The sequence below is a fragment of the Lithobates pipiens genome, unplaced genomic scaffold (assembly GCF_037356315.1).
Source record: "Lithobates pipiens isolate NorthernLeopardFrog02 unplaced genomic scaffold, aLitPip1_a1.2 Scaffold_22, whole genome shotgun sequence".
In the NCBI taxonomy this organism is placed as follows: domain Eukaryota; kingdom Metazoa; phylum Chordata; class Amphibia; order Anura; family Ranidae; genus Lithobates; species Lithobates pipiens.
In genome coordinates, this window is record NW_027507784.1 from 172,325,534 (window position 1) to 172,348,929 (window position 23,396).

The 23,396-nt window shown below is 46.7% G+C and overlaps 1 protein-coding gene across 1 annotated transcript; it reads right to left on the reverse strand.

The window, feature by feature from the left end:
• On the reverse strand, positions 1-23,326 carry MAIP1 (matrix AAA peptidase interacting protein 1). Its single transcript, XM_077448650.1, has 5 exons — positions 23,054-23,326; positions 14,997-15,068; positions 5,283-5,409; positions 2,580-2,724; positions 1-199 (listed from the first exon to the last, which is right to left on the reverse strand). Exons 1-5 carry the CDS (start codon positions 23,324-23,326, stop codon positions 127-129), a joined length of 690 nt encoding a protein of 229 aa, XP_077304776.1. The 3' UTR covers positions 1-126.
• Positions 23,327-23,396: the final 70 nt, after the last annotated feature.

A 23,396-nucleotide genomic window follows, 5' to 3' on the forward strand; every position in this document is an offset into this window, starting at 1 on the left:
TTTATCATTTTCAAATTATACAATTTATTACATATATATTATAAAACTCAGATGCCACTAGGCAGTCTCAGACAAAAAAAAAAAAACTGAATAGAAGTTTCAGAGTGATGAGCAATTGGTTCACTACTATAATTTTGAATGCTCAATGTGTGTGATGGTCCACTCTGGCTTTACTCCCGGAGTAAATTCTCTGCGGAACCTAGAAAAGAGAAAAACATACATTCAATGGGCACTTAGGGACAAAAAAAAAAGCAGAATAATACATATTTGGAAAGTCTGGCTGCAAGTAACAGTTCATCATGGTATTGCGGACATTGGAAACCTCACACTTCAACTGTAGCAGGACAATTTAACCCTCTGATGTCCACCTAACTTTAGCCGTGTATCATAAAAATAGACAAACGATTTCTTTTTATAGTATCCTAAATGAGTTCATTCATTTGAATATGAGAAAGCTGAACATGGTTAGAAACATTTTTAAAGGCCCTGTCTGTGAGGCATTTGTAAGGCTTACAGACAATTTATGTGTGCTTTTAATTTGGTGACAGAGCTGCTTTAACTTTTAGACAACTTTAATGGTCAGTAAAGGATCTGACTTTTTACAGCTGAATAGGGGCATGGCTTAGTGTTGGGAAGGGCCAATCTTGTAGAAGTTGCAGCCTCAGGTACAGCCTGGGCCTAGGGCACAATATAGAGATTGATTTGAGGACTAGCGCAACACAAACAACCAAATGTGCCTGCCTTTCAAGGTGCACGGTTACCTTACGAGTGTTTAAAGTAGTAGTAAAACACCACTTGTGCCCACAGGCAAGTTTATAATAAACCTTATCTGTAGGTACAATGAATATCTCCTAAACGTGCACCATTTAGGAAATAGACACAATTTTTGCAGTCGTGATGTATCAGCCCATGCGCACGGTACACCTTTAATCCACAGCACTGTTCCGCTGCCATGATTTCTGTGCGCATGCACAGGAGCGACATCATTGCTACTCAACCATTTAAAGCGGAGGTCCACCCTAAGTGGACCTTCCGCTCATTGGAATCCTCCCCCCCTCTGGCGCCACAATTGGCACCTTTCAGGGGGGAGGCGGGTGCAGGTACCTGTACAGTACAGGTATCTGCACCCACTTCCGGGATAGCTCTCTGCGGAAAGGGGCGTAGATTACGCCCCTTTCCGAAAGTCCCCCGCTGCCTGCTGGGAAACACACAGATCCCAGAGGCAGCGGGCCCATCCTTATTGCGCAGCGCGACTCGCGCATGCGCAGTAGGGAACCGGGAAATGAAGCCGAAAGGCTCCACTTCCTGATTCCCATAGCCAAGATGGCGGCGGCAGCACCCAAGAGACGATCGAGAGATCGGCTTAGGGTGCCGACATCGCGGGCGCGCTGGACAGGTAAGTGTCACTATTTTAAAAGTCAGCAGCTGCAGTATTTGTAGCTGCTGGCTTTAAAAAAAACAAAAAAAACATGCGGACTCCCGCTTTAAGTGGCCGGAGCCTGCAAGACCGGGTGAAGATTGAACCCCTGCCTGACGTGACAGCATGCTGCTGGAGGAACCCCTTTAATCACTTGCCAACCGGGCCAATTCTGACATTTCTCTCCTACATGTAAAAATAATTTTTTTTGCTAGAAAATTACTTTACAACCCCCAAAAACTATAATAGTATATAAATATAATTTTTAGCAGAGACCCTAGGGAATAAAGTAGCAGTCATTGAAATGTTTTATGCCACACTGTATGCCACAGCAGTTTTTGCAATACTTTCACGTATATTGTGAAAGATGTTACACAGAGTAAATGGACACATTTACCATGTCACGCTTTAAAATTGCGCACACTTGTGAAATGGCGACAAACGATACTTAAAAACCTACATAGGCGACGCTTCCATTTTTAAATTTTTTTTTTACAGGTTACCAGTTTAAAGTTACAGAGGAGGTCTTTTGGCTAGAATTATTGCTCTCGCTCTAATGTTTGCAGCGATACCTCACGTGTGTGGTTTGAATGTCGTTTACATATACAGGCGCGACCTATGAAGGCATTCACTTCTGCAGATTTATTTATTTTTTCACTTTCCCTTATTTATTTTTGATCACTTTTATTCCTATTACAAGTAATTAGGAATAGGGCATGGCAGGTTCTCATTAGGGAGAGATCTGGGGCCTATAAGTTCCCACATCTCTCCTGCTGGAAAGCTTGAGATCAAAAAAAAGAAAAAAAAATTGATCTCAGCTTCCCAGCGAAAAAAAAAACAGCAGCGTTTACATCTGCTGGCGCCAGAAGTGGCATCATGACGTCACTTCTGGCCTCCGAGGGTCATAGAGATAGCCGGGGACCATCTTGCCCTAGGTCACCTCTATGGTAAACCACCACCAGTTTTCTTCTCTGGCTTCCCGATCACAGCTGCAGGCATCATTTAGATGTCATCACCTAAAGCCCAGGATGTCATATGATGGCCAGCAGTGAGCAAGTGCTAACAGGCAAGTCTGTCATAATGTGCTAGTATGGGATGACTAGTAAGACTTTACTACCGCATAAGGGCCAATCTGAAGTCTGAAGTTTAGAAGGTCCCTTACTCATAGGTTGCTGTGAGGATACGCTCCTTTGCATTCCGAAGTCCTTTTAGCATTCCATATACGTCTGTTTCTTCTGGTTCGTCATCCCGAAGATCCACATTCTTCAAATACCAAAACCGCACAAGTATATTGACAAACTTTGTCTCTGTCAAAGTAAAATATACACATAACTAACAGTGGCATTGTGACTGTGGGCATCTTGTTCACATAACTGGCAGGCATATTTCCTCTTTTCCTAATTGGTTATAAACCAGTAACTGGATACCGATCACAACTTGACTGTCTACTGAAAGCCAGTATAGAAGTAGTCTTCCTTCCGGGTCGCGTGCCTTCGGCCACTTGATAGGCCAGGCTGCGATGATGCCACTCCCACGCATGCGCATGGAAGTCACATCACCACGGCACAGATCGGGCCATAAATGTTCGCCAAGCTGCACATGTGCGGCTCAGTGAACACGACAGCTGACAGGCAGAAGGATGCATTTATGGCAGAAGAGAGTCTCTTCTGCCATAAATACCCTGCCTGTCATCCATTTGATTACACATCAACTTTACTTCCACTTTAAATATTCAGAAAGCCTGCTTAAAAAAAAAAAAAAAAAAAAAAAAAAAAAATCAACAAAAGCAAAAATTTGTACGAGTATGCTGCAAATATATACATACATATTTGAGATACAAATTCTGTACTTGCTCAGATTTGCCTTAAAATGCTAATTACTTCCCCTGTCAGCAACCCCAACAACCAAGCACAGCAGTTTGGCTACCTACACTCTGAAATAATCCACCTTTATTAAGATGAGTCATAATTAAAAGGGTTGTAAAGTCAGAAGTTTTTTTTATCTTAATGGATTCTATCCATTAGGATAAAAAGCCTTCTGTGTGCAGCAGCCCCCCCCCCCCCCCCCAATACTTACCCGAGCCCCATCTCTGTCCATGAGTGTCTCAGCTGTCTGGGAATTTCCTTCCTGATGGCTGAGACAATAGCAGCGGCGCTATTGGCTCCCGCCACTGTGAAAGTCAGTTAGCCAATCAGCAGAGAGGGAGGGGCTGAACCGCAGCTCCGTGTCTGAGTGGACACAGGAGTAGCTGCAGCTCGGGATGCCCCCATAGCAAGTTGCTTGCTATGGGGGCACTGAACAGGGAGGGGCCAGGAGCACAGAAGAGGGATCCAAGAAGTAGAGGATCCGGGCTGCTTTGTGCAAATCCACTGCACAGAGCAGGTAAGTATAACATGTTTATAAAGTCTTGCGTTTTTGTTTTTTCTATAAAAATAATCACTTTATGCCCTGATGTAGCGTGAAACGCGCTGGCTTTTTCCCATGCAGAGCCCAAAGTGGAGCTGCCCAAGCGTCTGTTTACTACATATATTTCAGTCTGATGAACTGCAATGAACTGATGGCACCCATGTCAGCAGACCCACCCGAAGCAGCACTACCTAGTTGGAACCAGAATTGCTAATTGTCAACATACAAGTTATGGCTTCTCTAAAAGGGGATAAATACTTCACTCCCCAGGACATGTTTTTCTTCCTATTTGTGTGCTGTGCATCCTATACTTTCTATAAGCACAGCACTACCAAGTGGCTTCCCCTGAGATACAAACCTAGAAAGAAGACATGCCAGGTGCTATGTATTTTTTATGACTGAGTGGACAAGAGTCTGCATCCCAAGCACTATTAGAGCCACAAGACACAAAAACAGCATAAAAAGAGTGGAACTGCTTGTTCAATAAAATCTCACAGCAAACTTAAATAAACAACAACAACTCAGTTGTCATCTGTGTATCTGATGAAACAAAGTTAAATTCTACAGTTGTGCAGTGGAGTTAACCTTGTTTCATACATATGTACTGAAAAATAGAAGTCCCACTATTATTTTAAGACCCCTTTCACACTGCCGAGCCCATAGCGTCGGCGGTAAAATTACGCTATTTTTAGCAGCGTTTTACCGTCGGATTTGCAGCGCATTTCGGCCACTAGCGGGGCACTTTTACCCCCGCTAGCGGCCAAGAAAGGGTTAAAATCGCCCGCAATATGCCGTAATAGCAGCGTTTTGCTGGCGGTATTGCAGCACTGCCCCATTGATTTCAATGGAGAGCAGCGGTAAACACACCACTCTCCTTCACCGCTCGAAAGAAGCTGCAAGACTTTTCCTGACGTCCTGCCAGCGCACCGCTCCGATGTGAAAGCCCTCGGGGGGTTTCACACTGGAATGAATGGTGCAGAAGTTTGAGGGTGGATTGCAGGCGCTATTTCTAACGCTATAGCGCCTGCAAAATGCCCTCAGTGTGAAAATGCTCTAAAGGCGTAGTACATCCAAAGCTCGTTTGGCTGTACTTCTGTTGTGGATCACAGGATTGCAGTTTGTTCTGCACTCCTGCGACCCATTTTCAACCGATCGGCTGACATCACAGAGCCATATGGTCTGGATCCACCCAGGAGTCTGGCCTGGCACCTAGCTCAGCCTCCCAGCTAGCCGCTGGGAGCCTGAGCCAGCCTCTCCAAGCCCAAAACTCCAAGAACAGAGAGCCAGTGACTGACAGTCACCAGCTCCCTGCTCACAGAGCACCGAGAACTGAGCAATCAGTGGCGTTTGATCGATCAGTTCTCAGTCTTGGAGACCGATGCAGTATCTACCCAATGCTGACCCAAATTACAACCAAAAGTTGGATGAAGAATATGAATTGAAATAATACTTTACATACCGTTTTCGCCATAATATACACCAAAATTCCCAGGAGAAAGGTACAATATTTCATCTGACTCAGCTGCCAGAGCTTCCCTGTGGTTATCAGACAATCCAGAGCATTTTTCTTCCAAGTCCTTCAGAACCTGCCACAGAGAAAAAAAAAAAAAAACACACATTCATTACATGCAATGAAAAGTATCTACTTTGTATTAACTGACTAGCAGCGCTGTGCAGTGTAATAGAGCTTAACCGATTCACTGACCTTTTCTTTCAGCCTGATTTCTAATAAGACAGCATAAACCCAGATACGTGTAATCTAAAAATATAGTTCATGATTTTCTTAAATAAATACAATGTTGGACTAAAGGGTGTCTCTAGCCTGAATTTCAGCTTAGTTCGTACAGGATATAAAACACCAATAGAAAATAATACTTTTAGCCCCACTAACAGATCGCCGAATAAAGGCCCTATAAAAGGTCTTGCTATTTTTACCTACTTTCTAGATTTTGCTTTATGGGTGTTGGTACCATTATACAGATCACTACATTGAGTTCATAACTAGAATTATGTTGTTTTGAATATAGTTCTTACATGAGCAAGTTCAAGTAAGACTTTCAGTATAACAATGATATATTTTAGCAGTCCTGGACACATCTCCCCAAAATCTAGGAGTGAGCATCAAATAGGGAAAGGCTACCATCAACCATGATGCTTTCATCCAAGGCTTTGTCCACAATGGCCAAATGTCAGGCAGTTTGGCCGGTTCAATATAAACCAGCTAACATTCGGCCTGTGTACTGCAGCCGGGTTGGCTTCTGTCAAATGGGCATGACTTAAAAAGGTCTGCCGACTGGCTCCTTGGTGGAGTGTTCTATTTATTTGCATTTTTTTTCCCCCACAAAAGTGCAGTTCCCCTTTAAGGTCTGTTATTTAAATTTCCTTTAACAGACCAAGCTATCCAGCAAAAGTGGCAGTTAGAGGTTTGAAACAAACCAGCTGTCATTGACAAGGGTGCTTCCAATGGTAAGCTGTATGTTTTCCCTTTATCCCAAAAGGAAATAAACTGTTGCTTTAACTGCTTAAAAGTTCTAGCTGGAGTTCAGCTTTTGTCAAGTCTGTCTAAATCAGCTAGTGCATCTAACACTACCCTCTCCACTCTGGAGGGAGGAGAAACAGACAATTTTGGACAGCAGAATTGTCAGCCTGGGGGAGGAGAGTGTTAGATCTACTAGCAGATTTGGATACAGTAACAAATTGAAGCCAAACGCCATCTAACACTTTATAATGGAAAATGACTTACCTTTCTGTAATTTTCCTTTCTTGGTGCCTATCCATGGCAGCATACACGTGGTTGGTTGCCTCGCCCACAACCAACCCACAGGACCACTTTAACGCTATAAAAAGAAAGGAGTTGCTCCCTCCCCATATTCTTGTAACTAGTCTCAAACCTGAGCATTATAGAAAGGTAAGACATATGCTGCAATGGTTAGGCACCAGGAAAGGAAAATTACAGAAAAGGTAAGTATTCCATTTTCCCGGTGCCTCCATGGGACACATAGTACCACATGGTAAGTAACTCGCACAAAGGGAGGGTTGCTGCAAAAAAATATTGTTTAATTGGGTTTACAAAACTGACAACTGTAAAGTTTTTTTCCCCAGAATCCTGGGAAGAGCAGCTGGAACCAGGCTATATTGAGCCATGAAGGTGGTAAAAGAAAACCAACTTGCCGCATGACAAATCGTTTCTGAAGAGACCCACACTAAAGCTGCCCAAGAAGAGGCTATTCCCAGAGTCGAGTGAGCACTGACTGCCTTCGGAACTGAAAGACCACTAGCCCAATGTGTCTTCTGTATTGGACGTACAATCCAGCTCACCGAGGTTCTTTTGGATGCTGGCATACCTCTTCTAATGCCATTGGGGATAACAAACAGGTGTTGGTCTTCGTGAAAAGGCTGTGTTAGCTCAATGCACGGAGTTCTAGCTACGTCCAGTTCATGTAATTTCAAAGTGACTGGGTCTTCAATGCCCCCAGGTATGTTATTCTCTGGGCAGTAATAAGCTGACTTTTTGCTTAATTGATTAGCCCTCCGTATCTGATCAGCGTGTCCAAGAATTCCAGTAGGTGAACTCTTGTCTTGGGACAGAATTAGTATTTCTCCCGAAAAGAGCCAGAATTGCCACCAACACCTTCACAGAGGTTCTGGGAGCTGTCAATATGCTAAAGGATAGATATTGGAACTGCAGGTGAAATGTTCCAAGTGGATAAACCTGTTTTATCGCTTCAGGTCTAGTACTGGTCTCCCCCCCGCGCCCCCAACCTTTTGGGTACCAAAAAGACTGGGGATTAGAATCCTAAGAACTTTTCAGATTTCAGGACTGGCACTACTGCTTGTTGATGCACATGCATCTGAACATATTGGAGTAGGATTTCCCGCTTTTCCTTGGAGCTTGGAATTTTGGTGGGCAGGAAGGAAGAACAGGGTGGATGGTGTTTGAATTTACAGTAATGCCTCCAAAGTATCATGGCAGTGACCCACCAATCCGAACATGTTTCCACCCATACCTGAGCAAAAGCCCTGAGATGGGCACCCACCAGTGCAGCTTGCGTGGGCAAGAAGTCAAAAGGACTTTTGATTTTCATGGGAAGAGGTTGTAGCCTTCTGCTTCCCCATATTCAAAAAGTGCCTTTCCAAACCCTTCTGTATTCTCTCCCTGATCGATATGTCCTGGTGTCTTTGGCCTTCTGTTGGAAAGTAGGCAGTGCTGCAAATTTTCTCCTCCTGTTTCTATCTAGAGGGGTCAGACCACTTTTTCCTTCTATTAATCGCAGTATCCAGCTTCTCACCAAACAGGGATTTCTCATCATAGGGTTTGCGGCACCATGTTTGTTTAGAGGAGGGGTCTGCCGACCATGGCTTTAGCCCAAGTGCTCTTCTAGTGGTAATTGAGTATAACGTGGCTCTAGCGGAGCATTTTAAGGTATCAATAGCCTCTTAAGCTATAAATTATGAGGCCAATTTTAACTCAAGGGCCTTTATAATCTGGTCAGAAAAGGGCCAAGTCAATATTATCGGTCCAAGCTCTTGCTGATCTGGAGACTGAAGGTAAAGCCACTGCTGGTTTGCAGGCTCGGCGCAAACCCCCCCCCCACCTTATAAGTCTTCTTCAGGTCTGAGTCAATTCCATGGTTGAGGACGTCCCTAAAAGAGACTGCATCCTCCAAAGGTAGCGTTGTGTTTCTGGTTAGCCTTATGATAGAAGCGTCCACTGATGGCATAGAATCAAATAGGCATCCGACTCTGCCAGAGGGTGTAACTTGTGGAAATGGTTTTGGGCGATTGTTCTCTTCTCCACCTTCCTCCATTCATCTGTTACTACATGCCTTATTTTTTCCCATAAGCAGAAAGGTCAGAGGTTTTTTTTTTTCAGATGAGAAAAGTATTTCCTGGATTTGATAGGGGGTTCAGATACCTCCTGACACTGAATTGCATCTTTTATTGCCACCAGGAACGATTCAATTAATTAACCCAAAATCAAAGGAAGAAGAGTTTTTCTCCACTGTGTCTGTCATCCTCAGAGCTGGAACCCGCATCTGCCTGTTGAATTAGAGTCTCCACAGACCTTTCGCTTGTAGATGGGACAAGGCTAATTCCTGAATTTAATCTTTAATCAATCTCTTCATTGTATCTATGGACTCCTGCTTGTCCCTTTCCTTGTTTCGATGGCCTCTAAGAAACATGCTTTTCATACTATCTTGTCTGGAAGGGCCTGTTTTCCACCGGCCATCAGGCTTTATCCCTGGGTTGGATGGAACTGTGTGAAGTAGCCCTCCTAGAGATATGATGAGGCGATCTCCAGGAACTGTGAGATGCATGAGTAGAGGATGAGTGTTCTTGAGTACGTCTTAATTGACCTCTAGACCCTCTATCTGGTGAGCCTATGCAGGTTGATTGGCAGTGCGGGCTGTAGTGAAACATAGAAAGGAGTTTCATACAATATGCCCAAATGCCGGTTCAAAGCTTACCTGAACATTGCAGCCTCTTACCTAGTTGTATGTTGAGGATCTTTTTTGTGTGGCACTGGACTGCGGGAAGCAGCTGAAATAAAAAGGGAGCATACATTAAAAACATATATACTTTTTTAACCACTTCCAACCCAAGGACGTCATATTACGTTTGGGACTTTGAGTGGGGATATCTGAATGCTGCCTGTAGTTACAGGCAGCATTCAGATATCATCTTTTTCAGCCATCAATTCTGTGCACCAGAAGAACAATCATAGCAGCAGTTCAGCTGCTTAATCACTCTTCTTGCCACCCTCCGGTGCTTCTACTGAGCCGGAGACGGAATCCGCCGCACGTTGATCATAGAGATTTCCGGTGACCAAATGGTGCCCAGTCATCTCCATGACCCTCGGAGGCGGAAGTAAACAATCCCGGGGATGTGGCTGGAAAGGCCAAGACTTAATTTTTATCTCAATCTTTCCAGCCTGAAGGACCTTTCGTACACTATTCCTAATACAAGGGATGTTTACATTCCTTGTAATCGGAATAAAAGTGATATATAAAAAAAAAGCCTACGCATACTGTATGCAAGTCATGCCCACATATGTAAACAGCAGCATTCAAATCACATATGTGAGGTATCGCCGTGTGTGTTAGAGCAAAAGCAACAATTCTAGCCTAGAACTTCCTCAATAACTCTAAACTGGTAACCTGTAAAATAAATTTGCCTATGGCGATTTTTAGGTACCAAACTTTAGCGCCATCCCACAAGCGTGCGCAATTTTAAAGCATTAAATGTTGGGGTAACATCATCTTTCACATTATATATAAAAAAATAATAATAAAAAAAAATTGGGCTAACTTTACGGTTTTGTCTTTTTTTTTTTTTATTCATGAAACTCCCCAAAAAAAACATATTTGAAAAATTGCTGCACAAATACTGTATGACATGACTAGGACATAGGTGAGGGCATGTCTTCATGCTGAAGGGGCCTTGGCCGTGGGTCTATGAAGACCCACTCTCGGATCGCCAGACCAGGTCCACTGCATGCCGAGAAGAAGGTCCACATCCGCTACGAGGCCCTTTTCCCCCCCATTTCAGACTGTGGAAGACATGTACACTTCCTTCCTGTGAGACTGGTAACAATGCCATCCAGGGTAGCCCCAAACAAACACTGCCTTGAAAATGGTAACCCAGTCTGAGCTTTTTTTTTTTTTTAGAAGCCCAGTCCGCAGACCAAACACTTAAGCCCCAATACATGTCTAAGCACCACTGCAGAAACAGAGAGCTTAGCAACCAAGGGAACTGTGTCCAAGAGGCATCGCATACAAACTGCAGCCCCCAGACCAACTAGTCCACCAACTCAGCGAAAGCAGAGGGAATCTTCTCCCCTCAAGGTATGTCAGCCAGATACTTAAAAGCCGGAGATTCTTCTACCAGAATCATGGTCGTCTTGTGCAACCTAGAGAGAGGGGGATCCACTGCGTGTGGAACAGTCCACTCTTTAAGGAGGGACCCCCACAAGGGGTACCTCACAGCGGAGCGTCTTTGGAACCACAAAGATGCTTTGGACACTCCCAGTCTATATGAATATTCCAAAAGAGGAGGGAGCGGGGAATGCTTTTGCCCTGCGAGACAATTTATGGGGGCCAAGGGGATTGCATCCTCCATCTTTAAAGTTTCCCTTATGTAATAAGGGAGACAACCAGCACCTTCTTGTGCGCCACTGCAGTTGTGGAGGAACAACCTCACTAACTGACAGGACAGGGAATGTGGCAACCAACCCTGCAAGGTGGGCCACATCCACAACAGCGGAGCCAGACATAGGATCAGTCGAGACCAATGAGGCAGGGAAGTGTGCCATTTACTAGCCTATATGCCTAAGCACCACCTGTGAAAATGCAAAGAACACAGGGGGGCCACCGACTGAAACCTCTGCTGCCTTATTCGACCCAGGGGCCACATGGGGGAAGTCAACCGAGGGCCCAGACTGGGACCACTACTGATAGCCGCACTAGGGGCACCATTGGACCCCTAACAGGGGCACTGGCTGAGACCCCGCACATTGGGCACCACAGGACCCCTCGCAGGGGGCACTGGTTGAGAGCCAGCACAAGGGGTGCTATGGAAACCCCGCACAGGGGGCAATGGCTGGGGCTCCTCACAGGAGGCATCCACTAAGCACCTAAGCCAGAGGCCTCATCCGGGGAAGGGTAGGGGATGTGGAGAACCCCAGAAGGACCGACCATCCCAGGGAGTACCCGCGCCCCACACCACTCCAGGGAAGGAGATGAGGGAGCACCTTACCGCTCCAGTGAGTGCGAGGGTAATGATCCCAGACAGATCCTCCTCGCCACTGAAGTGGGGGGGCTGTTGGCCATAAGGAACACTTCGACTCAGGCCTGAGACCCAGTCGTATGTGACCTCGTGAGGCGTTTAACTCACAGGGCCAGCCCGTCCAGTAGGGGTAAGTCACGGCCAACCTAGCACATAGCTGTGGTCTGCACACGTTCGCTGGCCAGACAGGGGAGACCACTGGATCATAGTGTCCATCCCGTCAATCCGGCAGTTGATTGTAGATCTCACAGAAAAAATCCAAGAGAAAAAAAAAAAAAACCCTGAAGGCCTGTAGCAGAAAAGGGGGGTGTAAATCACCTAGGACTGCCCATAGGCGTAGCCAAATCTTTTTTTTCTACCTAGAGCCTTACTTTTGTAGGGGGCAATATATGAATCTAAATAATGGAGCGTCTGTCAATGAACGAAAGAGAAATGGAAGTTAAAGCGGTATTAAACCCAAAAATGTAATATAGTGCAGATTACTAATACTTAACTTTGGTGACTGTAGAGCTGTGCGATTAATCGTTAAGGAATCAATGTAGCTATTCAACCCCCCTTGTGATCTTAAAGGCGTTGTAAAAGGCAGAAGGTTTTTCTTTTTTATCTTGATGCATTCTATGAATCAAGATAAAAAAAAAAAAACTTGTGTGTAGCAGCCTCCCCTAGCCCCCCAATTACTTACCTGAGCCCCAACTCTCTCCAGCGATGTCCACAAATGTCTAAGCTGCCTGGGACATTGACCGATTTTGACAGCCGCGAGAGTCAATCAGGGTAGAGAGGAGGGTGGGGCCAGGTCAGGGTTCCCTGTCTGAATGGACACACAGATCTGTGACTCCGCTCCAGTGTCCCCATAGGAAGCTGCTGACCATGGGGGCACTGGATAGGAGGGAGGGGCCAGGAACACAGAAGAGGGACTGGAGTTAAATGTGTTAAATTCAGTTCATTGGACACAATTTGGAAAGGCACACACCTGTCTATATAAGGTCCCGCATTTAACAGTGCATGTTAGAGCACAAACCAAGCCATGAAGTCCATGGAATTGTCTGTAGACTTCCGAGACAGGATTGTATCAAAGCACAGATCTTTGGAAAAGTACAGAAACATTTCTGCAGCCTTTAAGGTCCCAATGAGCACAGTGGCCTCTATCATCCATAAATGGAAGAAGTTTGGAACCACCAGATCTCTTCCTAGAGCGGGCCACCCGGCCAAACTGAGTGATCTGGGGGAGAAGGGCCTTAACCAGAGGTGACCGAGAACCCGATGGTCACTCTAACAGAGGCTCCAGCATTTCTCTGTGGAGAGTAGAGAACCTTACAGAAGAACAACCATCTCTGTAGTACTCCACCAATCAGGCCTGCACGGTACAGTGGCCAGACAGAAGCCACTCCACACCAGATGCAGTTCTGTGTGCCTTTTTTTCTGCACAAAACACATGCACAGTGTTTTCCCATGTATTCCAATGGCTCTAGTTCACACCATGCAGACAGTTTCCGCACCAGAAACTGATTGCATGGTGTAAACTAGAGCCATTGGAATACATGGAAAACACTGTGCACGCATTTTTAGTGCAGAAAAAAAAAAAAAAAAGCACACGGAACGGCATCTGGTGTGAACTGGCCCTTAAAAAGACACATGACAGCCCGCCTGGAGTTTTGCCAAAGGGCACCTGAAGCTGCTTCAACAAAAGTATTGAGAAAAGGCTGTGAATACTTAAGTACATGGAATTCGTTTTATTTATTTATTTTTAATAAACTTGCAAATATTTCAAACAAACTTTTTTCATGTTCTCATTATGGAGTATTGTTTGTAGAATTTTTAGGAAAATAATGAATTTAATCCATTTTGGAATAAGGCTGTAACATAATAAAAATGTGGAGCGCTGTGACTACTTTCCAGATGCACTGTAGATGGCCACCTTTTTGAGTATTTAGGGAGGTAAAAATAAAAATTAAAAAAAAACCCTAAACGGGGATTGGATGGGACTTTCTAGGTGCTATCTATATAATCAATAATGACTTGATACAATAAAAAAGGGGTATTTTAATGCTATTAGAACAGTACATTAAATGAAAAAAAAGGTTTTTTTTTACAAAATGTATTAAATAGTATGGCAGTACCTATTTGATATAATTTGTAAAAAAAACTTTTTTTATTAATGTACTGTTCTAATAGCATTAAAATTTAGTGTCTTTAACTTCTGTATTTTTACTTATCAGACAAGAATATCCACGCATGTTCCTGAAGAACAAGGCGAAACATGTAGGACAGTGTGGTATTCTGTATGGAAGAAGTGTATGGTCATATACCGTCTCTCTTTCATGTATCTGTGTATAATAAAATACCCTTTTTTTTTTTTTTATTGTATCAAGTTGTTATTAATGACTATATAGATGGCACCCAGAAAGTTCCATCCAACCACCGTTTAGGTTTTTATTTTTTCCTCTTTATAATATAAAAGGGACGTTGGTGTCATATAAACAATTTTGGGAACTGATCACTTCAAATTTTCTAGCAGTAGGGAGGTGGCTAAAGTTGAATCAGGCAATGGATTGACTTTCCAAACACTTAAAGAGGAAGTAAACCCTGATGAGTTTACTTCCTCTTTCATTCCCTGCAAAGGCAAAGCATAATGGACTACTATGCATCGCATAGTAGTCCATTATGTGTCACTTACCTGACACAGGAGCCAGCGATATCACCGCTGTCCCCTGTAGTCCAGCACATCCATCTTCTCGGTGGGGTCTCGCAGCTCCGCCGCTGTCATTCGGCGAAGCCGCGATGACATCACTCCTGCGCATGCGCACGGGAGCCGACACCGTGCTCAGTGCGCCGCTGTCTACGGCGCATGCGACGTAGAGAGCGGTGCCTGTCTTCGGGCAAATATCTCCTAAACCCTATAGGTTTAGGAGATATTTCTTGGACCTACAGGTAAGCCTTAATCTAGGCTTACCTGTAGGTCAAAGTGTGTTGTAAGGGTTTACAACCACTTTAAGCATTGTGCATCACTAAAAGGGCTCTCACACTGGAGGCATGGTAAAAACAGGCAGCTGAGCTGCAATTTTCAGCCCCTGGAATTTTAACAGCCTGACAAAGCTTTAAGCTTGGCTGCAATGATTTGCATCATGATCACTGCAATTTGAACTCAGGCACCCATTGACATCAATGAAACTGAGATAAGTGCTTGAATCACAGCTGCAATGCAGTCCTGAAATGTAAACTAAAAAAAAAAAAAAAAAAATAGGCATCAGGAGGCGATTTACAGCAGATCACTTTTCAGAGAAGGTGGTAATCATGCTTGAAAGAGCCTGAGAGAAGTCAGCAGACAAACTACATCTAATGCCACACTGAGATGTAACAAATCTCACATAAATTTAACATAAGCTCTTACCTCCTTGGCAACAAGATTTTCTAATGCATCAAATTTTTTCTGGGACAGCATTCTTGAAACAAATAAAAACGCCTACAAAGGAAAGATAAAAACACCAGGGTAAGCAAATGTATATATTTTTTTTACAGCAGAATGAACACTACTGATGCCATAAAAATCTTATGTCATCGCTGCTAAATTTGATGACCAGCCAATCTGAACTCATATCCTTCAGTGCCCAAAGCATGGGGGAACAATGCCCAGGTCACTGCCTCCTGGAAATATAGAGCAAAAGAGCGCACGCCAGCCCTAGTGTGATTTTGTTTAATAATAAAAATTTATTAAAAAGATAGAGGGTTACACTCACAAACATCCGGTATACAGTGGCATATCCATAAAAGCCCCTTTCCTGATCTGCAACATATACACAACTTATGGCTAGGCCACTGTATACCGGATGTTTGTGAGTGCAACCCTCTATCTTTTTAATGAATTTTTATTATTAAACGGAATCACACTAGGGCTGGCGTGCGCTCTCTTTTGCTCTAGATTTTCAGATCTGTGTCTGCCACCCAGTGGACTTATTGGAGAGCTGCAACACCTAGAGCAGCGTTTATACATTCAGACTGCTTGCTGTTGGATTAGGAATATTGGGGACAGCGCTATATTTGGTTTGTTTTTACCACTGCCTCATGGAGCAACCAATGCTATATTGCAAAAAAGGATTTTTGGGGGATTTTGTTACCCGAGCATACTGGAAACACGTACTTAAAGATGAACTAGGGTATAGTAATAAAGTCCAACCGCTCTGATCTATCAGTAAAGCCCCTTTCACACGTGGACAGTATGTCCGTATTTCATCCATCCGTTTTCAGAAGATATACGGACATACATGCATCTTTATGGGATAACCGATATCATCCGTCTCCACTATGGTCCGATTCTGCAGACGGAGGAAAATCCTATTTTTCTATCCATCTGTAGAGCGGATCGGATGAACACAGACAGACAGTCTCCCCTATGGGGAGAGCGAAGATCTGCAGGGACCGTCCTGTCATCCGCCAGCTCAGCGGGGATCAACAGAGCGATCCCCGCTGAGCAAGCAGATGTTCACAGGGCGGATCATCACGTCCCGTGTGAAAGGAACCTTATGCCAAAAATTAGAATTTTTTTTCTTTACTGCATAGTTTTGTATAAACTCCACTTTTTAAGCGCTTCAGCCCCTGAAGATTTTACCCCCTTCCTGACCAGCACTTTTTGCGATTTGGCACTGCGTAGTTTTAAAATGACAATTGCACGGTTGTACAGGGTTGCACCAAACCAAACTGTTTTTTTTGTGTTTTTTCCACACAAATAGCGCTTTCTTTTGGTGGTATTTGATCACCTCTGCGGTTTTTATTTTTTGAGCTATAAAACAAAACCTAAAAAGTGACAATTTTGAAAAAAAAAAAAAAAACGCTATATTTTCTACATTTTTGGGACCATTGGCATTTTTACTGCGATCACTGCTGTATGAACAGACGATCTGTCACTTCTCCCCTCAGAGAACTGGAAACTGTTTAGATACACACAGATCCCGGTTGTCCATGTGCCCAGAGCATTCGTGGGAGCCCAGCGGTGATCATATCGGCTCGGAGGCGAGCAGGAGGCGAGCAGGAGGCGTGCCCCCCCCAGTGGCCACAGGGCAAAGCGACGTTGCATAACATAGCTTTGCCCAGCCATGCCATTCTTCCACAGTAAAACTGCTGTGGCTGGTCGGCAAGTGGTTAAACCCAAGTTATACAATACAATTATATTCCCGCGCTACCAAATGTGTGCGTTTTTTTTTTTTTAACAATATGCTGCAACACTGAAGGAAATATCAGAACCCAGAAAAAATATAAAGTGAAGGTAGTGCTGCGCTATGAACCTAAACTTATACTGTGTGTAATAAGGTGTAAGGTGCTCAATGAAAGACATAGTTGAAAGAGGTAATGTTCAAAGGTCAATATATATCCAATCCAGTAGAAAAAATATATGGTGCATGCCCGATTTCTTCAACTAAAATAATAAAAGTATATCAAACACTCAAATGATTCTTCATAGAACAGTGATAGGAAATATATCCATATGGTGATCAAATGAAGTGAAAAACAGTGCTCAAAAGAAGGTGCACTACAATTGCAATAAATCCTGAAGGAATAGGTAAAATCCTAAATGGTAGAGCTGGACGATTCTGGCTAAAATGAAATCATGATTTTTTTGCTTAGACGATAGATCACGAATCTTGCGGCGTAACAGCTTTCACATTAAAACAAAAATAATTGGGCGAACTTGTTTTTATTCATTGAAGTGTATTTTTTCCCAAAAAAAATTGCGTTTGAAAGACCGCTGGGCAAATACAGTGATTGCCATTTTATTCCCTAGGGCAGTGATGGCGAACCTTGGCACCCCAGATGTTTTGGAACTACATTTCCCATGATGCTCATGTACACTGCAGAGTGCCAGAGCATCATGGGAAATGTAGTTCCAAAACATCTGGGGTGCCAAGGTTCGCCATCACTGCCCCAGGGTCTCTGCTAAAATATAATATAATATATATATATATATATATATATATATATATATATATAAAATGTTTGGGGGTTCCAAGTCATTTTCTAGCAAAAAAAATATTGATTTTTAACTTAAGAAACAAGTGTCAGAAAAATATTTAGACTTTAAGTGGTTAAACATTTACTTGTTTGTTTAAAAAACTTGTCAGACTGTCTGGATTTTTTCTTTACCCACAAAAGTTTCCCATTGATCCAAGAAAGAAGTTAGTTACAATGTATCATTTTAAAAACTTGGCCAACTGCCTGGATGTTTTCTTTTGACAGCTGAGTGAGCAGATAAGTCTCTCCACTTGTTATATGAAAGAATCGTCAAACTCTGCAATAGAGATTGTCAGGGGGGTTGAATCGAGATCATAATTTTTTAACGATTAATTGTGCAGCTCTACTAACGGTATATAAACACATACAAAAAAGTTTCCTCCATATAGGTATATGCTGCATAGGTGAAAGCAAAAAAGATAAGTAGTGTCCATATAAAGTGCAAAGTAGGCAAGTAACTGTATATTAGCAGTGTCAGCATAAATTGACAAAGAGCTGGTGACAATCCTCTGGCATAAAGTGCTGATGATAGGTGATTCCCTGGTTCCTGTGCAGAGTAATGTATAGATGTACCACTGTAAGGTAACAGTATGTGGCTATATCTCAATGTGTTTCTTGGCAGGCACCCAGTATGGCGTATCCGGCTTCACTGATGTGTGTCTCTAGTCTGGAATCAGAGTCCCCCTATTGTCCCTGGTATGTCCGCATCCAATGAACCTCACAATGGGGCATGGGGGTGATGTACAATAGTGTAGTATTTCCAAATGTTTATTGACAAAACAGTAAAAAGTAAAATCAAGGTACTCCCAATAATGCCGGCCATACACGGTTCGAATTTCGAAAGAATTTTCTTTCGAAAATCGTATCTAAGAATTTTCGTATGAATTTCGCACCATTAGTGGGCTGCAGCAACAGCCGATTTTCGTGCGGAAATAAAATTTGAGGAATCGGACATGTTGGACATTTTTTGAAAAACAAACGATTTTCTAATCAATGATGGGAGAATCGTGCGAGAAACGTAATAAGAAAAGAAAATGTACGGAGATAAAAGAAAATGTATGGAGATAAAAGAAGATTCCCAGCCAAGAAAATTATTTTCTGTAGCAACATGAGGTGAAATTGAAGGCTTGGTCGGCCGAATTTTCGAAAATCAATGGTGGCATCATCGGATCACAAAAAAAATGAATTTTCTGATTTTGAAAAGAAAATTTGTTCGAAATTCGACCGTGTATGGCCTGCATAAGTATCAAACCAGCATATAACAAACGAGCTGTGAACATATCTTTCATTGAGCACCTTGCACTTTATTACACACAGTATTTAGGTTCAAAGCGCAGCACTACCTTCACTTTATATGGTTAAACCCCAGTGACATCATCACTGCCTACAAGAAGAATCCACAATGCCTGGGCAGTCAGGAGGGGTTTTTGAAGCTCTTAACTGAGGAAGACTCCTGGTCTGTCCCAACTTCTGATCCACCACAAACACACTCACTTGGTGCGGCAGCTGGTTCAGCCGGCTTCTGTCGCAGGGTTATGCCTGAAAAATGTCTGCAGGTCAGTGCTCTCAGCCAATGGCTGTTCTGGTGATAGGCTGGTGGAGGAGGAGAGGAGGGCTGGTTTTAAAAAAAAAAATTTTAAAAGTCAGCAGCTGCAAACACTGTAGCTGCTGACTTTTAATAAGCACACTTGCCTGTCCAGGGCGCCCGCGAAGTCGGCCGCCCGAGGCTGACCCGTCCCTCGGCTCTTGGCGCCGTCATTTTGGCTAAGGGAAACGGGGAGTGGAGCCTTGCGGCTTCACTGCCCGTTTCCTACTGCGCAGCGCTTTGTGAATGGGGCGCGCTGTGTTCTGGGACACACAGTTCCCAGAACACAGCGTGACCCATTACCCAGAAGACGCCGCACGGAGGAGAGAAGACAGAAGATCACCGCTGAGGAGGAAGAGGCAGATTAGGACAATGCGCCTAGCAACAGGCATTTCTGGTAAGTTAAAAAAAAAAAGTTTTCATTTTTTTTTCTAAATTTTAATGCATTTTTTTTTTTCAGGGTGGCCCTCCACTTTAAGGTGAAAACACAAGAACCTTTACAACCCCTTAAAGTTTAAAGCAGGAGTCCGCCGTTTTTTTTTTTTTTTAAAGCCAGCAGCTACAAATACTGCAGTTGCTGACTTTTAAAATAATGACACTTACCTGCCCAGCGCGCCCGCGATGTCGGCACCCGAAGCCGATCTCGCGATCGTCTCTCGGGTGCTGCCGCCGCCATCTTGGCTATGGGAATCAGGAAGTGGAGCCTTGCGGCTTCTTTTCCCGGTTCCCTACAGCGCATGCGCGAGTCGCGCTGCGCAATAAGGATGGTCCCCGCTGTCTCTGGGATCCGTGTGTTTCCCAGCAGACAGCGGGGGACCTTCGGAAAGGGGCGTAGATTCTGCAGATATCTACGCCGGAAGTGGGTGCAGATATCTGTACAGGTACCTGCACCCCCCTCCCCCCTGAAAGGTGCCAATTGTGGCGCCGGAGGGGGGGAGGGTTCCAATGAGCGGAAGCTCCACTTTAGGGTGGACCTCCGCTTTAACTGATAAAGACTGTTTTTTTCCTTCCTTTCTTTTGATGGCTGTGGCTTCAGAAGAGCAGAGAGAATTCTTTTCATAGAAAGAATCGGGAAGCACTTTAGTCAAGATAGCGATGATTCTTGGCGATTAATCATGCCGCTCCAGGCCCATAACACGGACTTGTAGAATTTTGCTTAAAGCGGGGTTCCACCCTAAAGAGGAACCTCCGCTGATCGGATCCCTCCCCCCCCTCCGGTGTCACAATTGACACCTTTCAGGGGGGAGGGGGGTGGAGATACCTGTCGAAGACAGGTATTTATACCCACTTCCGGGCATAGACTCCCGTGGGAGTCTACGCCATTTCCTGCCCTGCCGCGCTGTCTGCTGGGACACACACGGGTCCCAGTGACAGCGCGGAGATTTCCTATTGCGCCGCGCGACTCGCGCATGCGCAGTAGGGAACCGGGAAGTGAAGCCGATTCGCTTCACTTCCTGATTCCCTCACCTAGAATGGTGGCGGCAGCAGCCGAGAGCCGAGCGATCGATCGGCATCGCTGGAACCCGGGACAGGCAAGTGTCCATTTATTAAAAGTCAGCAGCTGTAGTATTTATAGCTGCTGGCTTTTAATATTTTTTTTTTTTGGTGGAATCCCTCTTTAAGACCCCTTTCACACTGAGGGTGTTTTGCAGGTGCTATAGCGTTAGAAATAGCGCCTGCAATCCGCCCTCAAACTGCTGCTCCATTCATTCCAGTGTGAAAGCCCAAGGGCTTTCACACTTGAGCGTTGCACTGGCAGGACGTCAGGAAAAGTCCTGCCAGCAGCTTCTTTGGAACGGTGTGTTTACCGCTGCTCCCCATTGAAATCAATGGGGCAGCGCTGCATTACCACAGGCAAAATGCCCCTATTGCGGCTTATTGCAGGCGGTTTTAACCCTTTCTTGGCCGCTAGCGGGGGGTAAATGCACCCCGCTGGTGGCCGAAATGTGCTGCAAATCCGACAGTAAAACGCAGCTAAAAATAGCGGCATTTTACCACAGACGCTATGGGCGCGGCAGTGTGAAAGGGGTCTAAATCTAGTGATTTAATACGTTTACATAGAGAGACTACAGCACGGAGACGATCCACATTGGGGGGAGTTGAGTAAGCGTTACTCCACTGCAGACAGTTGGTTTAAAAGTAGAGTTGCAAATGCTTCGATGCTTTATCCGATACCTGGACAGCCAGGGGGTGATCGGTGTGGGGAAGTTACAAGCACGGATCCCCCTGTACAGATTTCAATAAAGTAGCTGACAGCTGCTTCTCCTTCCCTCCACCCACGCGTCCCGGGAGACGCGCGCTCCCCCCCCTGCTTCTTGCGCGTCCCGGGAGACGCGCGCTCCCCCCCCTGCTTCTTGCGCGTCCCGGGAGACGCGCGCTCCCCCCCTGCTTCTTGCGCGTCCCGGGAGACGCGCGCTCCCCCCCCTGCTTCTTGCGCGTCCCGGGAGACGCGCGCTCCCCCCCCTGCTTCTTGCGCGTCCCGGGAGACGCGCGCTCCCCCCCCTGCTTCTTGCGCGTCCCGGGAGACGCGCGCTCCCCCCCCTGCTTCTTGCGCGTCCCGGGAGACGCGCGCTCCCCCCCCTGCTTCTTGCGCGTCCCGGGAGACGCGCGCTCCCCCCCCTGCTTCTTGCGCGTCCCGGGAGACGCGCGCTCCCCCCCCTGCTTCTTGCGCGTCCCGGGAGACGCGCGCTCCCCCCCCTGCTTCTTGCGCGTCCCGGGAGACGCGCGCCCCCCCCCTGCTTCTTGCGCGTCCCGGGAGACGCGCGCCCCCCCCCTGCTTCTTGCGCGTCCCGGGAGACGCGCGCTCCCCCCCTGCTTCTTGCGCGTCCCGGGAGACGCGCGCTCCCCCCCCTGCTTCTTGCGCGTCCCGGGAGACGCGCGCCCCCCCTGCTTCTTGCGCGTCCCGGGAGACGCGCGCCCCCCCCCTGCTTCTTGCGCGTCCCGGGAGACGCGCGCCCCCCCCCTGCTTCTTGCGCGTCCCGAGAGACGCGCGCTCCCCCCCCTGCTTCCTGCGCGTCCCGGGAGACGCGCGCTCCCCCCCCTGCTTCTTGCGCGTCCCGGGAGACGCGCGCTCCCCCCCCTGCTTCTTGCGCGTCCCGGGAGACGCGCGCTCCCCCCCTGCTTCTTGCGCGTCCCGGGAGACGCGCGCTCCCCCCCCTGCTTCTTGCGCGTCCCGGGTGACGCGCGCTCCCCCCCCTGCTTCTTGCGCGTCCCGGGAGACGCGCGCTCCCCCCCCTGCTTCTTGCGCGTCCCGGGAGACGCGCGCTCCCCCCCCCTGCTTCTTGCGCGTCCCGGGAGACGCGCGCTCCCCCCCGCTTCTTGCGCGTCCCGGGAGACGCGCGCTCCCCCCCTGCTTCTTGCGCGTCCCGGGAGACGCGCGCTCCCCCCCGCTTCTTGCGCGTCCCGGGAGACGCGCGCTCCCCCCCGCTTCTTGCGCGTCCCGGGAGACGCGCGCTCCCCCCCCCGCTTCTTGCGCGTCCCGGGAGACGCGCGCTCCCCCCCCCGCTTCTTGCGCGTCCCGGGAGACGCGCGCTCCCCCCCCGCTTCTTGCGCGTCCCGGGAGACGCGCGCTCCCCCCCTGCTTCTTGCGCGTCCCGGGAGACGCGCCCCCCCTGCTTCTTGCGCGTCCCGGGAGACGCGCCCCCCCCTGCTTCTTGCGCGTCCCGGGAGACGCGCGCCCCTCCCCCCTTACGCGTCTCGGGAGACGCGCCCCCCCCCCCTACGCGTCTCGGTAGACGAGCGCCCCCCCCCCCTTACGCATCTCGGGCGTGCGTGTCTCTGGAGACACGCGCCCCCCTTATGCGTCCCAGGAGCTGTGGGCACTGACTGCAGGCAATATAAACAAAGCCATGTGCACTCACTTGTCGGGCCCCCTCGTTGAACTCCTTCAGGCTGAATTCCTGGTCCAGGAAGGTCTGGATGAGTAGGACGTAGATTCTCGTCCTCACCCAGATGAAGGGATTGGGGAGGCTGATCACCATCATCTTTTTGGGCTCCGGGCCCTGACTGCTGTACTCCCGCCTGACACATCGCTGCTCCACCGCCGGGGAAAGGCACGGGAGCCGCACGGGCCGGTATATTGTGCCCGGTGTCCGCAGACTCAACCAGGACACTCGGAGCGCCGTCCTCCACATCCTGTGCACCGATTAATCCGTCCCCGGGAAACAGAGGGCACGCCTCAAAGGGCCCGCTTACTACTTGGGA

What these genes read in the sequence shown, in the direction of transcription:
- MAIP1 (XM_077448650.1), bottom strand. Translation starts at nt 23,326, where the DNA reads ATGTGGAGGACGGCGCTCCGAGTGTCCTGGTTGAGTCTGCGGACACCG. An exon ending in AAAATCTTGTTGCCAAGGAG is followed by an intron (nt 5,410 to 14,996) that starts GTAAGAGCTTAT and finishes TCTCTGTGGCAG; the next exon opens with GTTCTGAAGGACTTGGAAGA. An exon ending in ATCCTCACAGCAACCTATGA is followed by an intron (nt 200 to 2,579) that starts GTAAGGGACCTT and finishes TCTCTTTTCTAG; the next exon opens with GTTCCGCAGAGAATTTACTC.